This window comes from Salvia miltiorrhiza, chromosome 5 (assembly GCF_028751815.1).
Source record: "Salvia miltiorrhiza cultivar Shanhuang (shh) chromosome 5, IMPLAD_Smil_shh, whole genome shotgun sequence".
Taxonomy (NCBI): Eukaryota; Viridiplantae; Streptophyta; class Magnoliopsida; order Lamiales; family Lamiaceae; genus Salvia; species Salvia miltiorrhiza.
In genome coordinates this window covers 45,305,261-45,314,978 of record NC_080391.1, presented here as the reverse complement: position 1 = coordinate 45,314,978, position 9,718 = coordinate 45,305,261, and the positions used below count along the sequence as shown (strand labels likewise).

At 33.0% G+C, this 9,718-nt stretch overlaps 1 protein-coding gene across 1 annotated transcript; it reads left to right on the top strand.

Annotated features, from left to right (window-relative positions):
- On the top strand, positions 1-9,671 carry LOC131024502 (putative RING-H2 finger protein ATL21A). The gene is made up of 2 exons (XM_057954010.1): positions 1-823; positions 9,062-9,671. The coding sequence occupies exons 1-2, from the start codon at positions 124-126 to the stop codon at positions 9,541-9,543; spliced, it is 1,182 nt and encodes a 393-aa protein (XP_057809993.1). The 5' UTR covers positions 1-123; the 3' UTR covers positions 9,544-9,671.
- The last annotated feature ends 47 nt before the right edge of the window (positions 9,672-9,718 follow it).

The following is a 9,718-nucleotide window of genomic DNA, read 5'->3' as shown; positions in this document are numbered from 1 at the left end:
TGTAAGATCAAGTGTCATTTTCTTTTGAATAGAAATTCCCCCAACCCCACGGCCCCACTCCACCCATATTTTTGTAGATTCATTTAGCTGCTGCCATTAACAGACTAATACCTCAAAAACTCAATGGCAAAAGCAACACAATTTCTCATAATCATAATCCTCCTCCTCCTCACACTCACAGCCCCGGTTCAACCCGCCGGTCCATGCAAAACGGATTCATGCCACCCCAGTCGCGGGCCCAGAGTCCGGTTCCCATTCCGGCTCCGAGGCCGGCAGCCGGCCCGGTGCGGGTACCCGGGCTTCAACCTCCGCTGCAACAGCCGCAACCAAACGATCCTCACGCTCCCGCGATCGGGCGATTTCATCGTCCGACACATCGACTACAAGGCCTCGGCCGTCTACATCGGCGACACGGGCTTCTGCCTCCCGGGCCGGGCCCTCAACTTCAGCGTCGCGAGCTCCCCCTTCGACGCCACGTATCTCGAGAGCTTCGGCATCCTCAACTGCTCCGACGGATTGACCGACGACGTCAGGATGGGAAACTACTACGTCGTGCTGCCGTGTCTCACCACCAGGAACAACACGGTGGTGGCCGTGGCCGAGGACTTCCCCGACGAGCTCGTGCCGCCGCCGTGCCGGAGGGCGGGGAACGTATCGGTGCCGCCGTGGACGTTCTCGGAGTTTTACTGGGGGTCGATGGGCCCGGAGGAGAATTTCGAGCTGCGGTGGAGCAGGCCCGCCTGCGGGAGGTGCGAGAGTCGGGCCGGGCGTTGCGGCTTCAAAGAGGATTCGGGCTTTGAAGTTGGATGCTCCAAGTCTTCTGGTAAGTCTTTGCCTTGGTTGACTTATGACTTAATTATAATCAATTTTAAACTTGGGTTAAGTATCAAATAAGCCCCTAGCGTGGAGACCCTTATTATGTTTAACACTCTATGGGCAGGGAAATGTCAACTAAGCCCCTGAAGTACCTAATTTCCTTCAATTAAGTCCTCTGACTTAACGGAGTATTTTTAACTTTTTATTTTATTTTTATTTTTTTTATTTTGTTGGTGGTGGGATCCACACCTTCTTCACCAAACTCGCCGGAAACACGCTGGAAACCTAATCCTTGAAAATCCAAGCAAAGCATTGATTTAAGTAAAAAGAATCCAAGAACAAAAATTGGATAAAAATGGAAAGCGTTAAAGATGTAGAATGAGCGGCGCAGGGGCTGGAATCCGACACCCTCGACCTCCACACCGTCTGTTTCGTAGCTGGCTCGCTCACATTACTATTTTAAAAACTCCATCCCCGCTTAGTCGTTTTCATTCGTAATCTCTCTCTCTGTGCGCAGAAATCATCACCTCTCTCATTTCTCTCACCTGCTATGCTAATGTGCTTTCTCTCTCTAGTTGTTGCTATGTATGTTTCCCCTCTTCTTTTATTTGCTGCGTGTTTCTGAATTTGATTGACAGTGAATGTGGCTGTTGAATTAGATGTTGTCTGCTTGGTGATTGTACTATAGTTAGGGTTTAATTTTGAGGTTAGGGTGCTAACTGGTGCTGCAGAGGATTGCTAGTTAGAGTTGCATAGTTGGAGATAATTGTTCACCGGTTTGAGGGGGACTTGCCGAGATGAGCGCGTCTAGATTTATTAAGTGCGTGACCGTGGGCGACGGAGCTGTGGGTAAAACTTGCTTGCTCATTTCATACACTAGTTTTCCAACTAGTTTGGGTAGGAATCGGTCGATGGAGGTCCACATTTGGAGCGTCGATCGCAGGGAGAGAGGCGTGTTTCCAATGAGTTTGGTGAAAAAGAAGGTGTGGGTCCCACCACCAACAAAATAAAAAAATTAAAAAAATTAAACAGTTAACGGTGTTAACTTTCCGTTAAATCGGAGGGCTTAATTTGAGAAAATTAGATACTTCAGAGGCTTAGTTGACACACCCCTACTCATAGGGTGCTAAACGCAATAAGGGCCTCCACGTTAGGGGCTTATTTGATACTTAACTCTTTAAACTTTTGATTTGAATGCATTTTAGCATGTGTGTGTAGTGTCTACAGTCTTAATGATAATTAATGGCTTATAGGAACATACAAAATTGAAATATTAAATTTTATTGGATCAGTGGGTAAATTTCATTTTACATAAATGTGTATAGAGGCAGAGGATTGGGTACCGAAGAATCAATTTAATTTATTGATTTTCAGCTAAAAATAGTTACTTATAATTTCTTAGATTAGATTAGAGGGCAACTTCTCTTTTTACATAAATGTCTTATAAGAATCAATTTTTATTGACAGAAAATTCTAAAAAATATAATTAGGTTGTATATCGTACATGTATAAGTCCAATCTTCATATAATATAAAAAGCAATATAAATGTAATTTAATTCAATTTAAAGGATATAATTGAAATTTATGGAAAAAATTATAATCTCCACTAATAATTAGTTATATTCAAAACCACCAGTTTAATTAATTCCTTTAAAAACCCTCTTTTTTTTTTTCTTTTTTCTTTTTTTATAAGAAAATTTGCATCATTATATTTGGTAGTTTTAACTCCTCTAAACAAACAAGCTAGCTAATTCAATATTCAATAAAACAAAACTAATTAAATATTAAATATTTACCTCTTTCGAAAAGATATATAGTAAGCCTAAGAAAAGAAGTAATATATAGTACATATATTAATTGTAATTTATTCCATAAACTTTAACATATTAACGATTTATATTTTACGAAGTACTAATAGTTTCCCTAAAATGAGGAATCGCAATTTAACTTTTATAATTTTCTTAATTTTTTTCTTATTTCTAATATTTTAATTATTCAAATTATGTATTTACATTTATTTATATTAAAAATAAATTATTAATATTACATTATGTAATTCTTATATATTACTCCCTCCGTCCTGCTCCAAATGTCTCATTTCTTTTGGGCACGGGGATTAAAAAATGTGTATAAAGTAGATAAAGTGGGTATAAAGTAGATAAAGTTGGTTGGTGGAAATTGTTTAAATATTAAGTATAGAGAGAGTATGTATTTCCAAAAAAGGAAATGAAACATTTGGAGTGGGACAACCCAAAATAGAAAATGAGACATTTGGAGTGGGACGGAGGGAGTACAATTTATATTAAAAACACTAACTCAATAATCTCATCCAACTAATTTAATATTAAATTAGTATAATTATAAATATAATTTATAAATCAGGCTCTATAATTTAATTTGTATAATTATAGAACTCCTTATATAAGTGATGCAATATCTATATATAGACATATGTTATATTTTTATATAAATTACATTGGTTATATTAAAATATTAGATAACTTTACAAAAAATAAATTTGATATCAAATTTTAATTTTGTTAATTTATATTAATATTATAAAATATATATATGCACATTTTGCGTGAGTCTAAAATCAAATTCTCCGCGCATAGCGCGGGAAGTACACTAGTTACTTATAATTCGAAAAGAAAATTAAGAGCTAATAAGATTTAGTTCCTTAATAGCTTATAAATTGTCAAAGTGTAGTGTTTGAATAACTAAGCTTAATTATAAGTTAGAGAAATAATTTTAGTTAGTGATAGAAAATTGAAGAGATATGAACTTGAGAAGGTGTATGATGAAAATAAAAAAAGTTATAGTTGATTAATATTTATAAAATACTATATGATTATGAAAAAATAAGTTGAAATAGAGGAACTTATTTTTTTGGAGAGCTTATAAGCTCATGAAACTTATTTTTAGAGTTTATAAGGTATTTATGAGCTTATTTTACTAAACACTTTGAAGGAGTTTATAAGATGTTTTAAAGAGTTTACAAGCATAGCCAAACACCCTCTTAGTTAGATGCTAGAGCTTAATCTTAAGGTTGTCTTATTTTATTAAAATTTTTTTAGGTCATTCAAGAGACTAATTTAAGAAATTTGGATAAAGGATATTTGGCAAACAACATTGTAAGGAGGTGTAAATTTTTTAGAATTAGCATTAAAAGATAAAAAATAGTATAATTAATCCCTTATTTATTTAAATGGATTGAAACTTTGAAATATTTCAAAATTCTTGATTATTTGTATTTCCACCATCCCATTACTCATTAGTAATGTCTTAGTTACTATATTGATAAAGGATATTTGGCAAACAACATTGTAAGGAGGTGTAAATTTTTTAGAATTAGCATTAAAAGATAAAAAATAGTATAATTAATCCCTTATTTATTTAAATGGATTGAAACTTTGAAATATTTCAAAATTCTTGATTATTTGTATTTCCATCATCCCATTACTCATTAGTAATGTCTTAGTTACTATATTGGAATTCTCACTAGTAATGTCTCATACCTTTTAAATAAAAAAATTAATTATTTAAAATATTATTAATGGTGGCCCCAACTCACTTTATACATCGACTCATTTAAAATAATTTTTAAATATTCCCTACAAGAAAAATGCTAATAGATGACAGGCGAAACCTGTCATCTATTAACAAATCGTCTATCGTAAATGAGAGTGTAGTCTATTTAGAGGAGCTGATAGATGAAAGACAAGGCCGTGTCGTCTATTTGCTAATAGACGACGGAACGGACACGACCGTGTCGTCTATAGCTAATAGACGACGGACAGCGCGTGTCGTCTATTGGCTAATAGACGACGATTTTTCGCATGTTGTCTATTAGCAAATAGACGACACGGCCTTGTATGCCGTCTATTAGCTAATAGACGACATGCCAAGGACAGTCGTCTATTCGTTGGCTGTTTCAATTTTATATTTTTATTTTGCAATTATATTTAAATTTCCTATTTTTTCAAATAAATATTTTATTATATCTAAAAATTCATAATAAATAATTTAATTTAAAACATATACATGAATAATAAAAAAGTCATTCATTAATTTCAAATATTATTTATCATCCTACATTGAAATATTGTCAATCATACAAACATTGTTCATCAAACCCAATAAAATATTGTTCATCCAACTTGTGAGTCAAAACAAACAAATGAGGTTACTTGAGTGTCAAAGTTACATCATATGCATGATCAAAATATGAATGCATCGGTTTATGAACTTTAGATCTAAAAAATATAAAAAAATTAACTTTATATCAAACTTACCATTATCAATCATCAATTAAACTTACAAACTCTGCCCACTCTATTCTCATTTCATCAATCTTATTTTTGGATTGACATCATCCTGTGAACTATAAATACAAAATTGTGATCAAACAAGTAATACCTAATATATGAAACATTGAACTAAAATTTGATTAAAATTCTAAATTATAATTACCAACATAGTTATTAGGAGAGAGTAATCGGATATAAAATTATCATAGACATCTCTCATGTATCGCATAACATAGAATCCATAGTATGATCCATCAGGTTGTTGTGGAGTCTGTGTCATAAATACTAAAGTAGTAAACATACTATTTGATCGAACTGAAACATAATGTTAAGGTAAGGAATTACATACATTGATCGTTTCCCACAAAGGTTTTTGCCTCCCCCTTGTTCCTATGCACATGTTGAATATTTTTATGGCTCTATACATTAGAATACACATTAAAATATATTATTAAAATTAATTTTAAAAAATGATAAATCTTACGTCGTCATCATGCTCTTCCAATCCTCAACATGGTTAGACACTGAGAGCGGCGCGAGAGAGACAAAGTTAGGTTTCTAAATCTTAAAACACATTACGTGCACAACACATGTCGTCTACTCACATTAAAGACGACATGCCTATTTTCGCGTCGTGTATTTGCATCGCGTAATACTGATAGACAGCGGTTATCTGAAAGATGTAATATGCGGTCTTAGACGACATGCCTCAAAACCGTCGTCTATTATGTTCATAGACGATAGTTCTGAGGCGTGTCGTCTATGACCGCATATTATAGACGACGCGTTTCAGAAAACCGTCGTCTATGCACATAATAGACGACGCGTTTGGTGCTCTATCGTCTGAAATCTCGGTTATAGACGACGGCCAAGCGATAAACCGTCGTCTATTGATATATAGACGGCGGTTTTTGATGCTTGTCGTCTATAACGTGTCGTTTATGACCATAGTTCTTGTAGTCTACCAATTCACTTTATACATTAACTATATTTTTTCTTAATCTCCGTGCCTAAAGTAATGGAACATTACTAATGGACGGAGGGAGTATTATTTAAGCTAATTTTACTTAATTCATTTTATATTAATTAAAATGATGAAATTAAAGAAATCCTAATCTTTAAAAATAAAAATACAAGTAAATGTCCAAAGTATAATTAAATCATTAAGTCAGTCTGATACTTATTTAAAAATCTATTTAAATGTCTCATTTAACTATGCAAGATCTATTGAATATGAATTAGTAAGTTCAACATGAATTTCGAGTTGATTGTAAACAGGGATGTCAAAAAAGTCTGAAACCGACGGGTCAATCCGAGTAGATCGATAAAAAAGTGGGCTAGGGCTGAAAATTTTTAGCCCCAATAAAATTTATCCCGAATGGCCCGAACCGAAAATAGCCCGAGTCCAATAGGATTGACCCGAAAATTGAGTGGGTTGGCCCGATTAACCGAACACTTTCTTAATAATTGATTTCTAAATTTTAATACTTTACTTTTTAATTTGATAATAATATTTTGATGCTTGTATAATATGTTTTGATTTTTTTAACTATTAATAATAAATATTTATGATATAAAAATCTCCATCGAATAGGAAAATGAGGACACCTTGCTTTGAGAAATGTTTTTTTTTTTTTTTTTTTTTTTTTTTTTTTTTTGTGAGGCGGCGTTGAGAAATGTTTTAAAAACTAATCCACAATCCGTTTTTTTATATGAAATCACTTCAATATTTTATTTGTAACTTGTAAGCAATTCCGACAAGGGTTAATTGCATCAAAATACCTGACCTTTTCCTAAAATTTGGTTTTTGACAAACTTTTTAATTGTAGCAAAAATTTTAGTTACGTTTCAATTTATTGCAATGTCCGTCCCGCGTATATTTTCGGCCAAATCCATGCTGAGGTGGACCTCCGTAAAGCTTAGCTGGCATGTCGTGCCGGGTAATGAAACATTGTCGTCTCAAATCCATTGCAATAAATTGAAACATAGCTAAAATAAATTGGCCGAAAATGAATGGATTTGGCCGAAAATATACGCGGGACGGACATTGCAATAAATTGAAACATAGCTAAAATTTTTGCTATAATTAAAAAGTTTGTCAAAAAACCAAATTTTGGGGAAAGGTCTGGTATTTTGATGCAATTAACCCTTCCGACAACTTATTAATTACAACTTACAAGAAGCGTTAGATGATTGACACAAATGTAATTAGAAAGATATGTAAGGATGACGTTTCTTCAAATTTTTTTCGAACTTCCTATATTTGCAAGAAATTAATAAAATTTAAATTAAACATATATTTAAAAATATAATAACAAAATATTACTCTAAATATATAATGTGAAGAATTATTTAAAATAAAGATTTCTCTAAAATATGAAAAATCAACTACAATCTATCGAAATTACGTCATACATCATATTAATTGTTGTATTGACTATTCTCATCGTAAATGAAACATTTTCAACTCTAATTGTGTTTTTCACTATATATTTTATCCAAAGTCCGGTCAATTTGTAGATTTAGAACACACTTTCAATTTTGATATATTATACACAAAAAATGTATTATGTTTTCCAATCTAGCACGACTCGAATTTTTTCATACTGAAAAGTCAAGTTGGTGGCCTGAATTGAACGTTGATCGTTTAGATATAACGTGAAAAAATTAATCTTCATTCTTTTATTACTCCATCTTACAAAATTTCGTGTGGAATTTAGACCGTCAGATTAATCTTTAGTATTGAAAAATTGAGGCGTTATAAATGTAGAAACGAAAAGCACTTTTTCAACATCAATATATAATATATATGTCAAAATTGAAAATGTATTTTAAATTTGAAAGTTAGCTGAAAAATATAAATATAAAAACCTAATTTCCCCTAATAAAAATAGAGATTGGAGACTGGAAATCACGTGTGCTATAAAATGATATCCAAAGGGCTTACTTGCAGTCTTAGCACTCGATATATAACATGAAAACCTATAGCTTATTAGACCATATTTCAAAAATGGATTACGAGTGTTTGAACGAAGTAAAACTAAGGAATTTTCAAGATGTATTGGATTTATATTTTTGAGAAGGTGGAACTACAACTCTGTAAAGAGAGAGCTATATGGTTTAATCTCCAACCAACCTCTCCCTTTCCTTAATTTAAAAAAGAAAATAAGGAACAAATTAAAATAGCATTTGATTATCATTACATTACACTTGATCAAGTCATTATAATTTATAGCTAGTCCATAGAGATGAGAGAGGCTAATTTTTTACACGAAATTCGTTCCGGTGTTAAATTAGATCTAAAAAAATTTAGAAACGCTACAAGAAACTGGTCGGATACCGGCGAAAAATTCCGGAAGAAATTTCGTCTGTAAAATAAAAAATTTCATCGTAAAATCAAATATTTCGTCATAAATTTCATCGGTGTTCGGCATGTTTTCTTGTAGTAAAAAATCCGTAGTCATGATCCTTGCTAAGTTACGTTATTAAGAGGGTGTTTTGCTAAACTTATTTTAAAGTTTTAATAAAATTTTGGAGCTTATAAGATGTTTTAAGAATTATAAGATGTAATTTCTTAAGAGCTTATAAGTTGTCAAAGTGTTTGAAAGATTGAACTTGTAAGTTAGAGAAAGAGAATTTTTAGTTAGAGACAATGAATTTTTAGTTAGAGAGAGAGAATCAAAGAGAAATGAACTTGAAATAGTATATGATGAAAACAACAAATTATAGTTGAATAATATTTGTGAAATGATTGTTGCTTATAAAATTATGCAAAAACAAGTTGCGGTAGAGAAACTTATTTTTTAGTGAGCTTATAAGCTCTTACAACTTAATTTTTGAGCTTATAAGCTGTTTAAGAGCTTATTATAAATTATTTTGAAGAGCTTATAAGCTCAGCCAAACACCCTCCAACTCTTTAAAATTTCATGTACAGGGCTTCCAAGAGGTGCCAAATATGCCGTTATAATTGGTGGTGGAGTACCAGGATTGCTATGTATGATTGGACTAACATGTTATGCTTGTAGAAAAATAAAACTCGGTAGACAGCAACGTGGTTTAGATAACGAGCTACCGATGACAACTTTTGGTGGGCAATTAATATTTAGGGCCAACACCGGGCTTGATGTATCCACCATAGAATCGTATCCTAAGACGGTGTTAGGGCAAAGCCGTCGACTTCCCAATCCGAACGACAACACGTGTTCGATTTGCTTGTCTGATTATCAACCTCAAGAGACTGTAAAGAGCATTCCGGAATGCAACCATTATTTCCATGCTAATTGCATAGACGAGTGGCTTAAGCTAAATGGCACATGCCCTTTGTGTAGAAACTCGCCAGAGAGCTCATCAACCACTCCTACTTCCTCTACATCGTCATCGCCATCGCCATCATCAACAACATCGGATCCTCAGTGATTTTTTATAAAAAAAATATAGCGTTATCTTTATATGAATTTTATTGTACACAATGAGCGTAAAATGAATATTGAATGTTTTTGCTACCGTAAAAAATTAGAATATATTGGGCTACATGTGAAAATAAATAATCTGATCATTATTGTAAAAGCAATAAATGCAGCAGGATGTAAAG

Excerpts from the sequence above, each read along its gene's own strand:
- LOC131024502 (XM_057954010.1), top strand. The coding sequence starts at position 124 with ATGGCAAAAGCAACACAATTTCTCATAATCATAATCCTCCTCCTCCTC. Across the intron at positions 824-9,061 it reads TGGATGCTCCAAGTCTTCTG|GGCTTCCAAGAGGTGCCAAA; the intron begins GTAAGTCTTTGC and ends TTTCATGTACAG.